We start from the raw sequence: 22,483 nt of genomic DNA on the forward strand, positions 1-22,483 counted from the left end.
CACAGGAATAACACTGCCCAAGATTTCCAGAAGGCATCAGCAATTATTTACTCAAAAGTAAACATTATTTCTTGCAAACATAACGCATTTATTTCATAGTTTTGACTCAATAGCTATTTCTGTCATTCACTATGACCACTTCGTTCCTTTGAGACAACAAATCTACCAGCTACATATTAATTCAGGTTTCCCTTTTTATGGAGACCCTTGGACTGCAAAGGATCAGGAAGGTTCCTTTCTTATGGACAATACCTTTTCAATGTAAGTGAAAGACGTCACCTTTCTTCACTTGTGCATGATAGTACTCAACAGAGGTGCAGAGTCAAGTATATGCAAAGCCTCATGTTTGTGGAAAGACAAAGGTGCTCTCATCCTCAAAACAACCTTCTAATCTACCTAAATACAGCCCTCCTTGTAAACCTGCTTAAAGTGCCTTCAGGGATCTCCTTCCACTTCTCCTATGTTTCTGCTGAAGGAGAATTTCAAGCAAATCACAAGCCAAAGCTCCTTGAACAGTCTTCTCCACATTTTTCCCATAACACAATTTGTTTCTTTCTCAGGACTTTGAGAAATTAAGATGCTACTGGATTTTTGTGAACTTGACCTCATTTCACTGCGTAAAACTTAAAAGAAGAGCAAGACATACAACATCATGAGCCAGATCCTCATCTCAACATGTGGTTCTAACAAGCTACCTATGGTGAAGCAGGTTTATGAACTCCTAAACTATGCTCAAATCATTCTCCGTTTTATTCAGGTGTTCTGGATGTGACACATAAAATGGTGCCCAAAGTCCATGCAGTTTTAGGTTTACAGTGCACTTGACTAACTGCACCATGACCAAGGTTTCCTCAAGAAGCAAATACACTGAAGATGTAACCTCCAGCTCTGTTCCAAAGTGACATTCTATTCTATCAGTTCTTAGTTTCAAATAATAATTTGGGGTTTTACTTGGATTTCAGAAACCATTAAGTGCTTATTAACAATAACCTCTGTATGTGTGAAAGGCAAAAGGGTCTCAAAACTTCAATGTCTGCACATACATTGAAAAGAGAAAAAAAAAAACGAAGCCAGTTTAGAGAACAATGTAGGCATGTGTTTTTAAACTACTGTGCATGCAGTCTGGTCAGGACTGTGTGACACAGTATACAGTGTTTTGTCATCCAAGGAATGTCTTTGATCAAATGTTTATGCAAGAAGGAAAAAAAAGCCATGAAACCCTAATCCGTTCCCACAGTCCAGTAAACATGAGCTGGACAAACAGTGGACAATAGAAGTAAAGCTTGCTGCTGGAACAATAGCTGCAACTAAAAAAATTAAAGGACTGCTGACTCATAGTTCCTACTATCAAGAAAGATACCATGCAGTGTTGTTCAGAATACTGAAGATGCTAAATGTTAAGAATTGTAATTACTATTATGTCAAGATAAAGCAGCAAAATATGCTGCTAAACAATAAAATAAAAAAAAATGAAAGAAAGTAACAAATACTGATGTTGATTCCATCTAGTGCAGAGCTGGGATGAGAACTGAATAATCAACGTTTCTGCCTAAGCATTTTGCTAAAATAAACACTGATTTTATTATAAACAAGCATCAATTAAATCCATTCAGTCAGTGTGCCATTATTTCAGATGCCACCCATCCAAATTCGGCATGACTACAATCAATCCTTCTAACTTTTTTTAAGGCAAAGCTGTATCCTGTTTCTTATTCAGAAATCTGTAGGCAATTTTGCCATGCCAAAACCAGGTACACAGAGTACTGTATTACTGGTCAATTACATGTTGATACGGAATATAATAACTAAAAAGAACAATTAATAATACTAGAAAAATTAAAAAACTGCATAGCAAGTCCCTTGAGAATCAACTGGCACTTACTATAGCTGATTACCTTTGAAGGGGGACTTAATACTTTGTCTTAATAAAGACTTCCAAAGTCTCCTATGTTGGCTATGTTTTGGATAATCTTAGTGATTGCGATTCCTTCCACACAGTATTACATCATTTGGTAGAGCTATCTGTGTTTTCAGAAGTTGCACAGTACTTGAACTTCAGGATGAAAAATGCTGCAAGTATGTAATGATTACACTTGGGGAATAAATACTCTTGTGATTAATGTAAGAATATTCACAGTGTGATGCCAAAGAGAGATTCAAGTTCGCTACAAGTGAACTAACTGGATATTTAACAGCATTGTACATTACCTATATCCGTACTTTGGCTAATAGTATCCCTATTAACATAGGGATACTCTTTCTGCTGCATTAAGATAGGTTTAATTTTAGCACAGATATTACCCCACTGCATAGTGTAGTCTAGACAATCCCAAAGAATCCAAGAGCTCCAAGATCTCTTCTTGTCTCTGCTACAGAAACCATTACTTTTCAAGTCTGAGTGCATGGATTTATATACTTAGAAGACTGCTTTCAAAATGAAGCACAAAGCTTTGTTAATATTAACAGCAACAGGAAGTGAGCTGCTTCTACAACTCCAAACACTGGGACACACTGAAACACTTCAGTACCAGATTGCTCTACCTGGCCTTTATATGTTGTACTAGACACCAAAATACGCAACTGGGAAATTGCTGAACTCATTTCACATCTCCCAGACCTCCATTTTCTCTGGTGATATATACATTTGTGTGGTAATGTGTACTGTCATAACTTTAGCCATTTAAAAAAACCAACTCTGGCAGACTAAAATGAGAATCATGGTTACTTGCCAAAAGATGAAAGCTGATTTTTTTTAGGCTGTAATTAGATAGAACCCATTACCATAACAAGCTGCAAAGAGCAGTATTCAAAAGGCACTTTCATACTGAGTAGTACCAAAAATATAAACAACAGCAGAAATATTACAACTTTTGTTTCAAACCAAAGCCTTTCTCTGTAAGATGAAGATGAGATATAGCATCACACACACATTGCTCTGTCTGCCTGATCAAGCTTTGTTATAACCTTCTCTGGAGTGTCCTGCACAAAATCCCATCAGAAATCAACATTCTAATCCAGGACTTCAGATAATTCTAATATACCAGCAGATTTTGAACTGTATCCCTCAGATCATTAGGCACACCAACACCAGCACTTTGTCAATAAATACGTAGTGCTTCCCACTGCTATCACTGCAGAAACTGTTTAAGAAAGCAATTACCCAGAGGAGTCTTATCCTTACCTTGCCCACACCTTTAGCTCCAGAAAATGACATTCCTTAATATCATCAGCATTCCCTTTCCGCATGCAACACTGCTGAGTAACTACAGGACATTATAAAAAAACCCAAACACAAATGTTCAAACAAGCCACCCACTTTCATTTGAGAGCAAAACTAGAAAAGAATCTAAGATTACTAAATCAGATCTTGAAAAAGAAGGCTGTATCTAATAAAATACACAGCTTTGGCAGACTTCTGACAGATGGATCTCCCGCTGTTCCAATATAAGAAGTTGTATTTACAGTCAAAGCACAAATAAGCATTCATAGATACATCATAGGGCTTAAACTCTCTCTTCCATCTCCTGAAAAGCCAAAACCTACATAAATTTTAGAACAAATCTACTGAAAAATTGAACCTCCTAATTTTGTCTCAACAGAATCTGTTTAAAAATAATCAATAAAAATGTGCTACCTTTCTAGAACTTCTAAGTACACGGACCAAAACATGTACTATACTAGCCAAAAATAATCCTGCTTACCCAGAGTATTTAAACCAGTCTATATTTTTCTTTCTTTAAATGGCATTTATCCATAAAGCTAGCAATATGAGTTGGCACAGGTTCTATGTGCATACTAGAACACACATATTTCATACCTCAACAGCAATTCTTCGGGACTGCAATGACTTCAGTACCCCAGCAGTAATCAGTCTTGTACCCATCTTTTAATACAATTCTGTATTTCCCGCTTTCAGATGAGAGAATTACGATCATGAAGAAACAAAACAAGCCAGAACACAGCCCAGGCAAGAAATGTTCAACGTTTCAAACATTCCTCCCTACCTACTGAGCAGTATCTAGAGGTGGTAAACACAGTGACAGATATTTAAGTCTTAGCAACTTTCAGAACATTTTAACTGTTCTTAACAGATCAAGTACTTCTGCACAATTCCAAACTTGTTTGATGACTTAGCACAAAGCAACAATCCCTATGTCCTATTTTATTAATAACCAATATTATAATCTACAAGATTGCACTATTTCCCTTTTCCACCCAGTCTTTAAATCAATACTTAAGCTGCACAGCTGAGCATTCAAACCAGGAAAAGTCTGAATGACTGTGGTCCACAGCTTTATTCAGCCTCTCTGTGCACAGATCTTCTGATAGGGTCTTTAATTACTTAAAGTAATTAAAGATTAAAGATTCCAGCAGAGTCCCCAGCACTCAAGAGGATGGGTATGCAGGGCGTGGAACTACCAAAGCCATTTGTAAGAATCTGTTTCATTTGTTACAGATTTTAGGAAGATGTTGACAAAGAAGGACAGAAATGATATCATAAGCTTCTATCTCACAAAACTGAACACTGGGTTTTGAAATTTTGATGGAATTTTTTATTTCTCCATTAGCATTCTAGCTGGCTTAAGCACATCCCTTTCACAGGTGTTTGCTAACTACTGTTCCTCATTTTCTAGGTGAGTGGTCTGAGAAACACAGGCAAAAAATACCAACATGCAAAAAAGCTCAGTACTCGGCCACTCTTGATACTGGCGAGAAGCGCGTTCTGAAGTATTCAACTACTTAAAATGCAAAATTACTTGGAATGAGCCACAGTAGACACTTCACATTGGTTAAGGCAAATCAACAGTCTTGACATAACCTGGGCTTTACAGCTTTACAGCTGTAAATAAGGTATAAAAATACCCCTCCAGTATGCTATGAAAACTCCACTGCTACAGCCTGGACAGCACAGAAAACCCCAAAATTGGTTGCACCAATTGGTGTTTTAAAAATTGGCACCAAAGTACACAACTACATACCCAACATAAATTTTAACCATACCTCCTTAATAAACACCTTCAGGCCCATACAAGACATGAAACACAAGATACTCAGGAAATAGACTTGTGGAAGAAGAGACTCCATCAGTATGGACACACATACGGAGCCAAATTAAAGACATCATAGGCAACCCTAAACCTGGCTCATCCCAGTTTGAAATCCTGGTTGCTACAATCTTTATAGTTAAATATGTGTATCTAAATATATATTTAGATAATAATTTATTCTAATAATTTGCTATAAATAAAATTAAATGAGAGATTTTCCATCAAACCCATTTTCAAAGGAACTGTCATTGACTGCTTGGTTATTAAGAAAAGTCACTAAGGAAATGGCTTACTTACATAGGCAACAGACAAAAACCAACAGATTGTTTTGACATAAGTTGACACAAATGCACACAACTCCCTTCTTACATTCATCAGAATTATCTTCGAAGTCCAAAATCAAAAACTTTTAGCAGAATGGATGTGCTTTACATCCCAGATGTGACTACACAGTGACAATCTAAAAATTCAAGTTATTTTCTTGTATAATAAAGCTGTACAAGTAAACCAGAGCTGAAGTCTAGATGGCACACAGCAGTGCTGGTCAAGGATATAGCTATATTAAAACATTCCCTTCACCTGAGATACTTTACCCTGCATGCAGCTTCTGACAGCCATAGGACTCAAATCTGTCTTTATGAACCTACACTACACTGTGTGGACTTAGCCAGCATAAGTAACAACTGATGAAAGGTCTTCTAGAACTCATCATATCTTGCAAATGGTATGCAAAGACATCCAGCAACCTAAATTATCTTTTAAATAAAGATAAAGTAAGTGACTGTGCTGCTCTTCAACATAGCATCCTCTTTTTTTTTTTTTTTTAGTAAGACTAACAAGTACATATTCAAGACTGGAAAATAAGATTCTATTCCTTGATAAATGGTACTGATACATATAGAAAATCAGTATCAACTCTTCTATAGTCGTGTTTCTCTCACTGATCATTATATTGTTTGCTGTTTGAGTTTGGGGGGGTTTGGTAGGTTTTTTTCAGGTTCTGAGCTGCAGCTACTTTATGAGCAGGTATCTTAATCTTTCTCCTCCCCATTCTGACTTCCTTTGTCATTCTATCCTTTACTCACAATGATTCCTACTGCAAAGTTTACAGGCAACTAATTATATTTTACTTCACCTACAATACCTACACATTGTGTAAACTGCATGATCTGCATACACAGATTTTTAACTAACATACACTCTTTAAATAAGAAAACATTGCAAATGTGTACATTTTCCTTTTGAGGAATTAAATCTTTCAGTGCAAGGCTAGTTAAATCAAATATTTCTATTTAACAGTGTTTCAGTGCTCTCAAGTAAAACTTGGAGATAATAAATGTTAAGTGACATACAAGAAGTACTCTGGCAAGCTTAATGGTTTTCTCTTTCCCCTTTAATACTTAGCACTCCTTCACTACTGTGATTTTGTTTAAAGTAAGAATAGATAAATGCTTCTCCAGTTATCTGTTCTTTTAATGTTTCTTCTTTGGTCATCCATGTTTACCTTCATCTGTTATATTCAAAATGTTAGGGAAGAGCTTTCAGTACTGATTCTAAAATCAGACTGAACATTTAACATTGTACAAACCTAAAAAAGAATACACAAAAGTGTTTCAAAGAGTCTCTTTTCCAACAAAATTCCCAGTTTCTCCATTTCTCTTCTTCTGGTCCCACTTGCAATTCATTGTCAAATAACATTTACAACTTTTCCCTTTCAAACACATCTTTTTCTTTTATTTTGCATTTGCTATCAGTTTGGGAATTTTCAACTATCAAGTATGTTCATTTAATTCACTTAAAGTGTTTTACTATGACTGCAAAAGGAGAACAAGAACTGCTCTGTGCTAATACTGTGGCTTTGAGCAGGCTTAGAGACTAAAAATTTCCAGAAATTAATACCACTGTTCTAAAATAACAACTTAATCCTACAAACCTGTTTAAATTTTCCTCTGATTTTTTCCAGATCTTCTTGCAGCTTATCGTAAGTAGGATCTTCATATGGGGATTTCTGAATCATCCTTATTAAGGAATCCAGAGCCCTTATCTTTTTGCTATAAAACATCAAAACAGAAAATAAAATGAGCCTACTGCAGAAAATCTTCCAATCTATCAATATGAAAATTATACCAATACTTATATATAATTCAGTGTGTAGGACCCAGCCCTCCATCCTTCTTTACTTCAACTTCCATCCTTCCCTACTTCAGCTTCTCCCATTTAGCTCACTGAGAGTGTGTATTTGATAGATATTTAAGCCGTAATCAGAAATTCAGCTGTAGCACAACTGACAAAGTCAAAGTTTCCCTTTTAACTTAACTGCTAAAAGTTGAGAAATATTCAAGAATCTTCAGAAATACTGATTAGATGACAGAGCAAACTAAGGAAACCAATAAAAAAGCTCACCAGAACACATCAAAACAGCTGACATATGGTGGCAATTCTGTCAGATAAATTAATCAACAGTGGATAGGAAAAAATATACAAAGAAAAGAATGAAAGTAATACAAAAATGTAGGTTGAAAGGGACAGCTGAAGCCATCTCGTCCACCTCCTACAGAAGCTGGCCCAACTTCAAAGCTAGGTAAGGCTGCTCAGGGCAGATTCAGAATCCAAGCAGATTCTGAAAAGCTACAAAGATGAGGCTTCTAGAGTCTCTTTGGACAACTTGTCCCCGTGCTCAGCTGCTTGCATTGGAAAGGGACTTCTCCTTATGCCCCATGAGAACTTGTTTCAAATGGTAAAAGTTGCCTATGGTCCTTTTACTGTACAATTCCGCAAGGAACATGCCTCCACCTTACCTAGAATTTCCTCTTTTGTGGTACCACTAGGTATCTCCCTTACCTTCTTTTCTGCAGGCTGACGAAACCAAGGTCCCTTATCCTCTTTCCAGTATCACATGCTTCAGCATATTATACCACCCTAGGGCCCTCTGCTCACCTTTCTTCTAGTTTTTCAGTATTTCTTTTGTACTGAGCAAGAAGCAAAAGTGGACACCATAATTTGAAACAGTATTAAAGACCAGTAAATTTTTTTTTTTTTAACCTTACCTGTTCTTTTCATCTGTGCATTTCTGGAGCAGACACTGCCATGTCCGTGCAAACCCAAGGTAGTAGCCAATCTGAATGTCGGGGGGGAAATATACGTATGTGGTATAAACAGTGTATATATATATACAGTATATATAGTCAAACAGAAATAAAGCACTACATTGTAACCCTTTCTTCAGGAAACAAATCACTGGATACACTGGATTAGTGTTTCTATGCTAGGAAGTTCAATAAATTAGGGTGGAATAAATGAAGGCTACCTGTGTTACAGACACTGAAAACTTCTTGTAAGGATCTGCTCGGTAACAAAGGATAATAAATGATAAACTTGGTAGTGTTCAATAATCCCTGGCAGTGTTCAGGGCCAGGTTGGATAGAGCTTGGAGCAACCTGGTCTAGTGGAAGGTGTCCCTGCCTATCACAGTATCACAGTATGCTAGAGATTGGAAGGGACCTCGAAAGATCATCTAGTCCAATCCCCCTGCGGGAGCAGGAACACCTAGATAGTGTTACACAGGAATGTGTCCAGGCGGGTTTTGAATGTCTCCAGGGAAGGAGACTCCACAACCTCCCTGGGCAGCCTGTTCCAGTGTTCCGTCACCCTCACTGAGAAGAAGTTTCTTCTCAAGTTTAACTGGAACCTCTTGTGTTCCAGTTTGTACCCATTACCCCTTGTCCTATCATTGTTTGCCACTGAGTAGAGCCTGGCTCCATCCTCGTGACACTCCCCCTTTATATATTTATAGACACTTATAAGGTCACCCCTCAGTCTCCTCTTCTCCAAACTATAGAGACCCAGCTCCCTCAGTCTTTCCTCATAAGGGAGATGCTCCACTCCCTTAATCATCTTAGTTGCCCTGCGCTGGACTCTCTCCAGCAGCTCCCTGTCCTTCTTGAACTGAGGGGCCCAGAACTGGACACAATATTCCAGATGGGGTCTCACCAGGGCAGAGTAGAGGGGAAGGAGGACCTCTCTCGACCTACTAACCACCCCCCTTCTAATACACCCCAGGATGCCATTGGCCTTCTTAGCCACAAGGGCACAGTGTTGGCTCATGGTCATCCTGTCGTCCATTAGGACCCCCAGGTCCCTCTCCCCTACACTGCTCTCTAACAGGTCGTTTCCCAACCTATACTGGAACCTGGGGTTGTTCCTGCCCAGATGCAGGACTCTACACTTTCCCTTGTTATATTTCATCAAGTTATTATATAGCAGGGGGTTGGAACTGGATGAGCTTGAAGATCCCTTCCAACCCAAACCAGCCTGTGATTCTGTGAAACCTGAACATACAAGACAGGTTAAGGTTGTTCAACAGCACTCTCCAGTCCTTTCATTTCTAGGAAGGCTTACCGATTCAGTGTGTGTGCCAACACACAGGACTGACTCCCATGTTCTAAACAATAACAGTGCCTCAACTAATCAACTCTCCCACTATTAGAAATAACAAAAAGTGTAACAGAGACATCAGAACTGCCCCTTGATGGTTCTCCATCCAACATTCCATGTTTTTCTCTAATGCTGAGCCACAGGAGACAGTACAGGAGCACCTTCAGCCACAGTTTTGGGTTACAGAAATAATTGTATAGTCCATCCTAATTTTTTTCTGAGCAAGCTTGTTTGAATTGGTTTCTTCTTTATCCTCGCTCTCAAAACAAAACACAATCAAAATCCCATCTAGAAAATAAGTTCAGGAAACATAAACTCACCTATTTAACTGTTCAGATCAAAACACCACTTCAAACTAGCCTTATGGGGCCTCTTAGACACATACATAGCAATATGACATAGCAGGTGTCAGGCTACCAAAATATGGAACTTTATCTAACAGTTTCTGCAGTACAGTAATTTTCTAATGACAAAAACATTGTGATTCTCATTGTGATTCTGAAGTATTTTCCCATTTACCTCAGACCCAATCTTGGCACCATGGAGTGATCCATATCTCCTTCCCTCAAAAACTCCAACATAACTGCCTTCAGCATACCCCTCCTGATACCCTTCACCATGAAACCTGTGAAGACAGAAAGATAACTTTTTTGTCAGCCACTTTCATATCAGTCACACTGCATACAAGCAAGTTCCAGGAATAAAACCATGCAAAAAAAAAAAAAAAAAAACCACAAAAGAAAAAAACAAAAACCACCTCCAAAATGCAACTACCCATATTCAGATACATAATATTGGTTTAAATTAAGATTCAATTACACATTCTGTGTTCTTTCCAAACATGTTTATAACAATTTGCCAAGAACAATAAACTCCACAGTGCAATCAACACTTTCACCAAAATAACACTACAAACTACAAGCTCTCAACTCTGGTTCAGGTTTCCACATGGTGGAAGAGCCCAGATTGCACAGGTCGGTCACTCAGCAACAGCAAAGAGGAGAATTTTGGCCTAGGAATACAGGTAGTAGGGATGTGATGGCACTGAAATGCCACACACCTGTGGGGAGCTCAGCTTCTACCCCTTGATACTGAACAGGCTCCACATGCAAATGCAGAACCAGGGGGCTGGTTGAGCTTGATGATCATGAAGGTCTTTTCCAACCCAGCTGATTCTATGATTTTAATTTCCCCCACTCTTCTCCTTCCTCACCCCCTCCCTGGACTCATTATGGAATCACAGAATCAAACAGGTTGGAAAGGACCTTTAAGATCACCAAGTCCAACCGTTCCCCAGCACTACCAACGCCATCACTAAACTATGACACTGAGGGCTTCGTCTACACGGTCTGTGTACACTCCCAGGGATGGTGACTCCACTACTGCCCTGGGCAGCCTGTTCCAATGCCTGAACACCCTCTGGGGAAGAAACTATTCCTAATCTCCAGTCTAAACCTCTCCTGGCACAGCTAAAGGCCATTTCCTCTTGTCCTGTCACTTGTTCCTGGGAGAAGAGACCAGCCCCCTCCTGGCTCCATCCTCCTTTCAGCTAATTGTAGAGAGTGATAAGGCCCCCCCTGAGCCTTCTCTTCTCCAGACTAAACCCCCCAGTTCCCTCAGCGGTTCCTCATCACACTTGTGCTCCAGGCCCTTCACCAGCTCCGTTGCCCTTCTCTGGACCTGCTCCAGGACCTCAATGTCTCTCTTGCAGTGAGGAGCCCAGAACCAACAAAGGATTCGAGGTGCAGCCTCACCAGTGCCGAGCTAAAGCCCTGACCTCACTCCTTTTACCCCCCTTCACCCCTCATTTTTCTCTTCTCAACTCCTACCGCGGACTGCAGACGTCCAGGACTAGGCCCAAGGCTAAACCTGGGGGTCCCCTCCCTTTCTCCCGCTCCGCCGACCATCACCCACAGCAGCTCCGCCGGCCCCACAACGTCCCTGGGCTCCAGCCAGGGCACCCCGACCCACCGCACCTCTCTTCGGCCATCACGATCTCCTCAAACATGTCATGGCCCACCGTCACAGCCGCCATCACACCGCCACCAATCGCAGCCTCTGGGCATGCCGGGAAACGACGGCGAGCCGGAGGGGCGACGGCTGCTCCAGTGCGCCAGTGCGCAAGGGGGGGAGCTGCTGGTGCTGGAGGGGTTGCGCTTCCATCTACCCCTGCGGCTCCTGCACAAGCCGGTGTGGCGTTGTTTGGAAGTGGTTCTGAGCTTCAAGTCGTGTATTTTTGATGTATATACCCCAAAACGCATGATGTAAATACCTGACTCAAGCTTCATCGTGCTTTCTAGACGGCTTTGTTACACGTATTTGGTGTTATCGATCCACACTGGTAACAGGAAGAGTTTATACTCATTTATAAGCATATATTTTCATGTTAACTCACTGTTGTATTACATTCTTTAGTGAAAATGTGGCTTTAGGCACACAGAAGCCAATCCCAGTAGGGGTACAGCAGGTCTGTTACCCTCCAAACCAAGCACAGGAGAGAAGAGGATTTGAAAACACAGCTTTAAAATCCAGAGGAGGGTCTAAAGAGAAAAACTACATTAGAGTGAAAGTAAAGTCGTGCTGCTAAAGGCTTAGATAACTAGATACAACAATCACAGGATCCCAGACTGATTTGGATTGAAGTTCATCTAGTTCCAATCTCCTGCCACAGGCAGGGACACCTTCCACTGGACTGGGTTGCTCTAAGCCCCATCCAACCTGGCTTTGAGCACTGCCAGGGATGTGGAAGCCACAGCTGTTCTGGGCAACCTGTGCCAGCACCTCACCACCCTCACGGGAAAGAACTTCTTCCTTATATCTAACCTGAACTTCCCCTGTTTCAGTTTAAACCCATTACCCCTTGTCCTGTCAATCCCAGTCCATTAAAAATGCTCCACCACAGCAGGCTGTCCTGATTTATCTTGAGTGACTGTAGTGAGCTGGCCAGTGTGTTTTCTGCATTAATTTAAAGTGTAGATATCACTGTATCTCACATAAAAACACTGAAGATTTGTTAGGTGTGAATACCAATCTGCTTTACAACCACACAATCACAAAGATATACTGTTCAATGAGGTCAGTGGGAATATCAGGTGTCCCAAAGGTTTCCTCTAAGCTAATAGCTACAGCTTAAATCTTGCTTTGGATGTTAATGGAATGGTTCTTTGATCTCAGTAGACCATGGGATTGATGGAAAATCCTGAAAATATGCCTTATGCTTCCCAAAAGGAGGGTTGGTTTCCATAACATTTTTGGGAAAAGAAAGTGTAGTTCTTTCATTTGTTGTTCTCTGTCCATATACAAAGTACTCTGTCAGGGTAGAAAGAGTACTCCCAAATTTTCCATGAACATCATTTCAGTGCTTTCAGCAGAGGTAAAGTTGATATTATGGCTCTTGAATAAAGGATTTATAGCTTTTTACACTTCTTCAATGTGGAAATGAAGATGCCCAGAATCTCCTTTCCTACAGTCTTCCCGCTATTTTAACACCTTGTATTTGCACATCATAGCTTCTAACTGAGACTTCACAAGGGGACAGTTGACACCTGATCTTTAAAAACCTTTTCAGGCTGTAAAAATGTACTGTTGCAAATGAAAGCACTGCAATTGTCCTGCTGGCTTTGAGAAATGATGATCAGCTGGGAGGTATATGGTGAAAGGTGGAGGTGGTGTTTACATTCCCACAGAACCAAAGGCAGCGGTGTGTCGAGGTTTTGCACAGCAAGTGCCTGACCAAGTCAGGTGCCTGACGGTAGGGAAAGCATTTTCCAGTAATCCTTCCAACTCAAGCTGTGACCATTCCAGATTTTATAAACAAAGCAGCCAGGTTTAGTCAGAACTTGGATGAGAAATCTCCAAGGAAAATTAACGCGTTCCAGGAAGCGGTGTGGGTAATTTAGCTCCTGGCACCTTCCCTCTGTCTGAATAAATATTGAACCAACCTCTAACTATCCTGTTGCAGTAAGAAATGTATTTCTGCAAGAAGATGCAAATCCAGAGTTCTCAGCAGAGTCACTGGAGAGCTCAAGATGCTGTTTAAAAATGTAAGGTCACTCATCTTTGTGCTCTTGAGCAATATCCATGAACAACGATGTTACATCTACTGAAAAGATCTCTTTCTGGTTAAATTAAACAGTTTACCCTCTATTTGCTGTGTTTCACATTAAAACTGTTTGGTTTCTTTTTAGCAGAAAATTAAAAGTAAATCTTTGCTGACCAAACATTAAAAGCACATATTTATTTTGTTTTCTGATTTTTGCTTCTTAAAAAAAAAAAAAAGTCTTGAAAGGTATCTAATATTCAAAGACAATACAGTGCCTGATCAAAACTGGGAATGAAAACCAGAAACTAGAATGTTCCAGGCCTGAAAACTTCTGGAATTAACCAACTTGCATGTGGCTGGATGGCTGCATGCAAAGAGTTGTGGTCAATGACTCAATGTCCAGCTGGAGACCAGTAACGGGTGGTGTTCCTCTGGGATCGGTGCTGGGACCTGTTCAACATCTTTCTCGCTGACATGGACAGTGGGATTGAGTGTGCCCTCAGCCAGTTTGCTGATGATGCCAAACTGTGTGGTTTGATTGATACGCTGGAGGGAAGTAATGCTATCCAGAGGGACCTTGACACCCTTGTGAGATGGGCTGATGCCAACCTTATGGAGTTTAACCATGCCAAGTGCAAGGTCCTACTCCTGGGTTGGAGCAATCCCAGGCACAGCTACAGGTTGGGCAGAGAAGAGGTTCAGAGCAGCCCTGTGGAGAAGGACTTGGGGGTGTTGGTCGATGAGAAAATGAATGAGACAGCTTCAGTGTGCGCTCACAGCCCAGAAAGCCAACCGTATCCTGGGCTGCATCAAAAGGAGCGTGACCAGCAGGTCGAAGGAGGTGACCCTGCCCCTTTACTCTGCTCTTGTGAGACCTCACCTGCACTGCACTGGAGTGCAGTTCTGTCCTCAACATAAAAAGGACATGGAACTGTTGGAACAAGTCCAGAGGAGGGCCACGAGGATGATCAGGGGACTGGAGCACCTCCCGTATGAAGACAGGCTGAGAAAGTTGGGGCTGTTCAGCCTGGAGAAGAGAAGGCTGCGTGGAGACCTCATAGCAGCCTTCCAGTGTCTGAAAGGGGGCCTGTGGGGATGCTGGGGAGGGACTCTTCATTAGGGACTGTAGTGATAGGACAAGGGGTAACGGGTTAAACAGCGGAAGTTTAGATTGAATATAAGGTGGAAGTTCTTCCCTGTGAGGGTGGTGAGGCACTGGAATGGGTTGTCCCGGGAAGCTGTGAATGCTCCATCCGTGGCAGTGTTCAAGGCCAGGTTGGACAGAGCCTTGGGTGACATGGTTTAGTGTGAGGTGTCCCTGCCCATGGCAGAGGGGTTGGAACTTGATGATCTTAATCTCCTTTCCACCCCGAACTGTTCTATGATTCTATGATTCTAACTTGAAAATCAGGACTACATCTCCCAGTACACGAGGAGCAGGAACCCTCCAAATGTGTGGCAGTGGCTCAGCTGAAAGGAAACACCACAAGAGGTGTTTTCCAGCCAAGATATCTGCAATTCTGTGACTCACAGAATTTCCAAACAAAAAGCAACATCTTTTTCAGGCAAAAAAATAACCCCAGTTTTCTCCCTGACTGAGTGTGGTTCCCATTTGTAAAAGGAAGCAGCCTTCCATGTACAGGATTTTTTTTCATTTTGCAGGTAAACGTAGCACAGCTGAAGAGAAATCAGAGAAAACACGCCTGGTAGGGATTTTTTGCATCTCCCCAAGGAATAACCTCCTGTGGGCAGCTGGGGCTTAGTGCTATTTTCTGTGTCAGACACCTTGAAGGCTGTGTGAATGACATGGCAGGGTTTAATGACATAAATGGAATATGAAAGGGATATTTTATAGAATAGATGCAAATCCACAGTTGAGGATGTCTACAGGCAGCGTGCACCTGCCTCAATCTACAAGTACCTGAAAGGAGGTTGTAGTGAGGTTGGTGTTGGTGATGTCTCTGAAGTGACAAGTGATAGGATGAGAGGAAATAGCCTCAAGCTGTGCCAGGGGAGGTTTAGACTGGATATTAGGAAAAAATCCTTCACCAAAAGCATGGTCAAGCATTGGAACAGGCTACCTAGGGCAGTGGTGGAGTCAGAATCCCAGGAGGTATTTAAAAGACATGTAGATGTGGTGCTTAGGGACATGGGTTTTTTTTTTGTGGTGGACTTGCCAGTGTTAGGTTAACAGTTGGACTAATGATCTTAAGGGTCTTTTCCAACCTAGATGATTCTATGAATCTATTCTATGATTGAATTAGGAAGAATAGAAGGACACACACACTTAAAGCTGAACTCATTTGTTATATCAGGAGAATAATAGATTAGAACTAAATGGAGTGACCTTCACATATTGCAAGGTCAAAAATTAACAAGCTGTTTCCAAAACCCTCCTGTAACAGAGATACTTTTCTTAGACTTGCTGTATCACGTGGAGCTCATCAGTAACTGGCAGCAGACAGACAGGCTTGAATTCCAGCCTTGACATTCACTGACTAGCTTTGGGAAAACCCCTTTGTCTCTCCTGTTCTTGCCTGTTGTGGCTCAACTATGCCAGCTTCACAGGGACTCCACATGGAATGGAGCCAGATGTCACAGTTCTTCAAGACTCTAGACTAAAGGAGTGACAAGAGACTCAGCTAGGTTTCTGTGTTGAAGATGATTTTCTTTTTATTGCAAATGTTCACATGACACTACTGATGATGCACAGAAATTCAAAAGGCTATTGTTTGCTAAAATTGCATTACAAAACTCCACAAAATTTGTTACAACTAAAAAACCCACCTTCAGCAGTATATAAATAGAATTTTGAGCATAAATAATAGTAACAAAATAAACAGATGTATGTATTCAATAAATTAATTATAAATATTGCATTGGCAATGAAGTGCTAGGTCAGATGAACACCAGTATTTCCAGTCGAGCTTGGTTGTTTTTTTTTTATAGAAATCTCTATTATAAATGAACCTTTGGAAACAAGTAGAATCCCTGAACCCCTGTTTCACATTGCTTTTTGTTTCTTTTTTTCTTTGGTTATTCCTTTGTCAAGTCGTTTCAACAGAAGAACAGAACTGAAGACATTAGAAGTCCACGTTAGGTACCCCTAATTCCTTCTTACAAGAAGAGCGGCCTGGCTGATGCAGTTCTGTGGCACTGAAGTCACTAAACTTGTCTCACCACTGATTCCCAAGGATGCAGAATCAAGCCTGGAAGGGACTTGAAAGAATTACTAATGGATAAAGGTTAAACACGAAAACCTACTTTGCAATTGATTTGACCTATACATCATCCATTTTCAGTCTTTCTCTCCATTTGCTAATAACATACATGCTTATATACAACAGGACCTTAATTAAACATTCTAATTTGAATGGCTCACTCCCTATCTGATGAACATAAATGCTAGTTCTGTGCACACTATTCCAGACACACAATGAATCCTCACTAATGTTAATGAGAACTCTTTGCTGGATGATGCTGATGCCACAATGAACATAAATTAGCCTATAAAGGAAATCAAAGATCCAGTTTTCCAACATACCCTTTAGCAATAAGGGAAAGAAGAATCTATTTCCCTTTCCTCCCTTATTTCCTAAGGGAAGAAAAAGCACAATATACAAGCAAAATTGTTTTTTTCAGTGGTATGCTTTCAATAGAAAGTTTTCCCAGCATGTTGTCAGCAGCTTCTCAAGAAACAGCATTAAGTCTAGTTCAGGCAACTGCATTTGCTAGGTTTTCTTTAATCCTGTTTTGTTCCATATGTTTTTCTTTAAGGCCTCCAAAGATGAAAAGATTTTCTCCTATGAGCTACAGAAATAACAGGTGAACATATGTAGTAATGAAGTTGATGGAGAAAAACTCTAGCTATTTTGTCATCACCCCAGTAATGGAGGGACTTTGACAAAGCTGCTGAGCTTTTCTTATTTTATCCTTCTTTTCCAGATGAAACTATGGCTAGGCAATTCTTTAGACTATGGAATAGCCTCTGGGCACTCATCTCTTGCAGGTACCACATACTGCAAGAAAAAGGCTGTCTCCATACTGAAATACACAAAAAAGTTGGACATATCACTACAGGAAAAGCTAAAAACCCAGCAGTATTCTGTGTTATTTCTTTAAAAACACGTGTGTGTGTGATCAGAGTCATTTCTGAAAGCTGGGGCTCTTCACTGGTAACAGTTTGGAGGTGATACCAAAGGGGTCCATGCTGTCTGTTTCCAGAGGTGAAGAATACACTTCTGGTTCAAAGGCCTGACTGTAATCACCGTATTCACCAAAGTCTGTTGATTCCACAGGCACAGTGTTGATCATAGGTAAAAAGTGAGACAGTGGAAGAAAATCTTTCCCTTTGAACTGCTGTCTTTGCTTGGCACTACTCAAAGACACTGTTATTCCATATTTTTTTGATCTATATACATTGTAGCCGTCTGGACGAATCTCCTCTTCAAAGGAACAATCCTCTGTGGAATACCTGAGCTGAACAGCAAGGAGTAATGAGAGTTACAAATGCACCCACCACACTCATTGCATTCAACCACAACATAAACCTTTGATGCAACCAGCCCTTCTCCCTCTGCTTTCAGTGAGGGTGTCCTTCTGGCCTGTCATGGGTGCTCCAATTTGGGGCACCTTGCAGACCCCACTGCCAGATCCATGCTGGTGAGCTGCCTCTCTGCCTGCCTGCTGCAGGGATGCAGGTGGGACCTATTGTGCTGGTGACAGTGGTGGGCCACAGACACCAAGAGGAAGTGCCCTGAGGTGGTCAGGCAGTTGGACTAGATGACAGTTGTAGGCCCCTTCCAACTGAAATCATTCCATTCTACTCTACTCAAGCTCTCTACCTTGCATACAACATTCATTCTGAGTTACGAGGCCATTAAAAGACCTAATCCCACACTCCTGAAGTTAATACATGTCCATCACGCTAAATAATCTTTGAATCCTGGGTGTGGACTTCTTCACAGCTATGACACTTATCCTGCCCTGAGCACAGGGAAAAAGTCTCAGATGACAGCATTCATTTAGATAAAGTGTCCTTAGTGGCTGACAGTACTTAACTGCAGTCATGAGACCTAACCCAACAATCCTCAGGTATAAACCTCCAGGCTCTGTTAAGGCCTGTGTAAGGGCTTCAGGATCAGGTCTGTAGAAAGGCAGTGCTGTCAAAGACAGCACTTATACAAGCAAACATGTCCAATCAGTACAAATTTGAAGGGTAAGATTCAGATTTAGTGTGTAACTAAAAACATAATTGCCTTTCTTTCTATTCAGCATTTATTGAAATTACAAAAGACCAGTTAATGCAGTGTTATAGTCTCATTACACCTTAGAACTATCAAATAAATACAAGTTGTTAAGATTTTATATAGAAGAAGACATTTTCTTAGGTATGAATTTGTAGAATTACACTTGTGACGTTCTGTACAGATAGTACCTTAGGATTTTGTGTCAGAGCTTTCCAGATCCTTACACAAGCATTGTGTTTCTTACAACTCTGGTGCTATTCCAGGCTCAGCCACCACGGGTGACTGAACTTGTGGTCAGTCAATAAAAGTCAATTGCTGATTGTGTGTCAGTCTGCAGTGATAAAAGTGTCCTCACATGAATGCTCTGTCTGTCTGCATAGAGAACATACTTGTTGCTCTTCAGTCCTACTCAAACACCCTCAATAATATGTAGTGCAATTAAGTGCATGCATTTGGTAATCTTTTAAAAATAGTCTTCAAATGCATCAAATAATTTTAAAAAGGCATTTTCTCAAAATAAAATGATGAATACTTATCCTTCTACACACACTGTATCTCAGAAAAACGTGTGTATATGATACAAATTTATTAATTGCTGGTTGAATAATTAGCTGTCTTTATAAGAGCTCAGTCTCCCTAGCAAGGATGATGAAATAAAGAAGCTTCTTGAGCAAGTGCACTTTCCAAATAGCAGTTATTGATTGTGCTCCCCATGCCTCAACTGTATAATTCACTTTTCATATCACTGGAATTGACTCTAGCATTACTTTTTAAAACAACTACCAAATGCACTTTAACTATTTCCACATTTTGGTGTTTTGTTTGTTTTTTTTTCCACGGGAGGGGTTTACAGCATGTCAGTATCTCCAGATTTCCCTCTAAACTACTAGTTGCAGCACATCACACATTAAAAAAACAACTCTAGTCATAATTTTTCAAGTGTTATAAAAGTGGCATGTTGCAGGAGTGAATAAGGTTGACCAGTTTGGTCCCCAAATGCCATATTTGCCCTGGTAGCAGAGAGGTGACAGCGCATGTCCACAGCATCATATAAATGTGATGGCATGGTTACATGCCATTGTATTTTGAGGAAAAAAAAAACCACCAAAAACCAAAACCCCTGTGATTAATACTCTACACCAACAAACACAGTCTCAGTCAAGGCATGTATGTCTTCAAAGCAGTGTTAGACAAATGCTGGTTTTAAATTCTGGGACTCTTGAAGTCCAGCTGGCAGCTCCAATGGGAGCAGGTTCCAGGCTCAGCTTTGTTTTCATTGATCATTTTGCTTTGGATATACATTAAAACATTAAGCTAATAATTGACCTGACATATCATCGGAACCTCTGCACCTTATCACTGTATTGATTGATTCTAGCCCAGAAAAAGCAAGAAAATTCAGGAAGAAAGGCTTAGTTCTATGTTACATATGCATTCAAAACCATCACTATATCAGTACCACTTATTAAAGATGCTGGGAGTTTTGAGAATGGGCCAGAGAAATCAAAGCAGAATCAAACTGTATCTTTACTATGGCACAATAAGAAGCCATCGCTCTGTGAAAATCAGGCTTCCATAAAGCATTTAAACACAGACTGAACCTGAATCTTAGCCTTCACATCCTAGAGCTGGCAACTTCTCCTTGTGGCTTAAAAAACAGAAAACAAAAAAGTTTATATCGCTGGTGAGGGCTAGCTAATGTGTTGACATACCCAGGGGAAAAGAGTGACCTAACATCAGTGGATCGCTCAGCTCTTCAACCTCTCAGAGTCCCTCAGGTGTGTTGCTATCACAACGGAGGAGAGTCCTTTCCCTCGAAATCCCGTTTCTGCTTGGTATTACCTAAGAGATGGCAACTCCATCCTCTGGGATGTGTGAGCCTGCCAGCCAGTTGGCTGCATCTCATTTCCACATGAGTAGTCTGGGGTTTTTCCTTTTGGTTTTCGTTTTGCAGAATGACTGACCTGAACTATGAGAAGTTATTCAGATTCTGTGGTGTGACTTAGTCTACTCTTGCAACAGGAACGCAGCCACTTTTGGGGGGATATAAATGCAGTTTTGCCCTGGTCTGTATTTTCAGTCTATTTTGGCAGGAAGCATGCAGTACAGACTTTGCTTTCTAACTGATATTTCCTTGCTGCCTTCTAACAATCCTCACGGCGCTATCAGTGACAAGAACCACCTATAGTATAGAAAAAAGGGAAGCGGGGGGGACGACCTGTAAGCTTTGTTAACCCGTTTTACTAACTGCACAATAAGAAAACCACGGCAGCCCTTTGGTCACGCCTGCCTTTTCAAGCGCGGCGACCTGAATAGAAATCTCCCTCGGGGAAGGCGAGCCCGGGACAGAGCCGTCGGGAACCGGGGATCTGGTCCGGGGTGGGAATAGCAGCTCACCTGCCCGTGCAGCCGCCCCGCCTCGTCCATGCAAAGGTAACGGGAGCTTCGCACGCCCTTGATGGCCACGGTACGCACGGCCACTGCGCGGATCTCCAGCAGACCTGCGGGGCAGAGGGAAGAGAGGCATCAGCTCCGCGGCCCCGTCCCGTCCCGCTCCGGTGCCACCGCTACCGGTACTCACTCTGCGGACTCTGGCTACCGGCGGCATCTACCCGGCCGTCGCCTCCGATCCTCAGGAAGCAGCTGAAGAGCCCGTGCTTGCTGGCGGTGTAGAGGTGCCGCAGCCGGATCGGTTCCCCCCAGCCGTAGTTAACATGCGGGCCGGCGTCGGGCAGCGGTAGCGGCACCGCGGCGGCGGCGGCGGCGAGACCCAGCAGCGCCAGGGCTGCGGGGCGCGGCCCCATGCCGCTGCCGGGGAAAGCGAAGAAGCGCGAAGCGGCAGGGAGCGGAGCGGCAGGAAGCGTCGCTACCTTGCCCTGGCTGCGCCTCGGGGATGAAGCGTAGGTGAAGACAGCCCCCCGGCCTTTTATAGCTCTCCGTTATCAGCCCGATCGATTCGGCTGCATCCAGCTCCGATACAGAACTCATTTCACAGAGGGAATTGGTCGGATAGGTAGGTCACTCCCCCTGAAAACATTGATCGGATGACATCATTTCGCAGGGGACACCCTGAAGTCTATCCTTCCTCATCCGCACCTCCAAGATTTCCACCCACTTCGAGCCTCCGGCAGCGCCTCTCTGTACGGTCTCGGCTGCCACGAGGGGACGGGATGGGGTAGGACGGGACGGGATGGAATGGGACCGGGGACACTGTCTGTCCCGCAGCCCCAGGGAAGCGGAACGGGGATGTTCGTATGTAAATCCAAACCCGTGTGTAAATCTAGACCCTTGTGTAAATCCGAACCAGGGAGGGGGGGAGGCTGCTCTCGCCCTTCTCGCCTTAGCTCCTTGCCCTCCTTTGTTTCCCTTTTTAGAAATTCGCCTTCAGGAAGCGCGTTTTAAACCTCGGGTCACCTCCCAGGGCAGGGGCTGTGGATGCGCGGCACCACCGGTCCTCGTTACCGGCAGCCGGTGGGGCACCCAGCACGGCCTGATATGGTGCGGCCCCCTGCACGGCGCCTCTGGGCGGCCAGGCTCTGCTTCTTGGGGACCGGTCATCCCCGGCTGTGTCACTAGATGGAGCCTGGTACCTAGGCTGCTGGGCTGGCCTGGACCCGGAGGAGCTGCTGCCCAGGGCTCTGCACCTCCTCTTGGAAAGGTGGTGGAGTCACTGCCCCTGGAAGTGTTCACAAACCGTGTACGCGAGGCCC

The 22,483-nt window shown here is 42.3% G+C and overlaps 2 protein-coding genes across 3 annotated transcripts in view; both read right to left on the reverse strand.

The window, feature by feature from the left end:
- Window positions 1–11,601, reverse strand: part of LTO1 (LTO1 maturation factor of ABCE1) — a 23,477-nt gene extending 11,876 nt beyond the window's left edge. Inside the window, exons 1-5 of one of the 2 annotated variants that reach the window (XM_062607286.1) lie at window positions 11,459–11,601; window positions 10,002–10,107; window positions 8,096–8,166; window positions 6,982–7,099; window positions 6,095–6,636 (exon numbers count right to left, since the gene is read on the reverse strand). In XM_062607286.1, the coding sequence (XP_062463270.1) occupies window positions 6,568–6,636; window positions 6,982–7,099; window positions 8,096–8,166; window positions 10,002–10,107; window positions 11,459–11,517 (423 nt within the window). In that variant the 5' untranslated portion in view covers window positions 11,518–11,601 and the 3' untranslated portion in view covers window positions 6,095–6,567. Of the gene's footprint in view, window positions 1–6,094; window positions 6,637–6,981; window positions 7,100–8,095; window positions 8,167–10,001; window positions 10,108–11,458 lie in introns of those variants that run through there. The other variant, XM_062607287.1, reaches the window with a different exon arrangement.
- A 4,566-nt stretch (window positions 11,602–16,167) lies between these two features.
- Window positions 16,168–22,274, reverse strand: FGF19 (fibroblast growth factor 19). The gene is made up of 3 exons (XM_062607265.1): window positions 21,355–22,274; window positions 21,171–21,274; window positions 16,168–18,003 (listed from the first exon to the last, which is right to left on the reverse strand). The coding sequence occupies exons 1-3, from the start codon at window positions 21,575–21,577 to the stop codon at window positions 17,671–17,673; spliced, it is 660 nt and encodes a 219-aa protein (XP_062463249.1). The 5' UTR covers window positions 21,578–22,274; the 3' UTR covers window positions 16,168–17,670.
- Window positions 22,275–22,483: the final 209 nt, after the last annotated feature.

The sequence above is a fragment of the Pezoporus occidentalis genome, unplaced genomic scaffold (assembly GCF_034315485.1).
Source record: "Pezoporus occidentalis ecotype Australia unplaced genomic scaffold, CSIRO_AGI_Poc_V1 ctg121, whole genome shotgun sequence".
NCBI lineage: Eukaryota > Metazoa > Chordata > Aves > Psittaciformes > Psittacidae > Pezoporus > Pezoporus occidentalis.

Excerpts from the sequence above, each read along its gene's own strand:
- FGF19 (XM_062607265.1), bottom strand. The coding sequence starts at position 21,577 with ATGGGGCCGCGCCCCGCAGCCCTGGCGCTGCTGGGTCTCGCCGCCGCC. Across the intron at positions 21,275-21,354 it reads CGGTAGCCAGAGTCCGCAGA|GTCTGCTGGAGATCCGCGCA; the intron begins GTGAGTACCGGT and ends TCTGCCCCGCAG. Across the intron at positions 18,004-21,170 it reads CGGGGCGGCTGCACGGGCAG|CTCAGGTATTCCACAGAGGA; the intron begins GTGAGCTGCTAT and ends CTTGCTGTTCAG.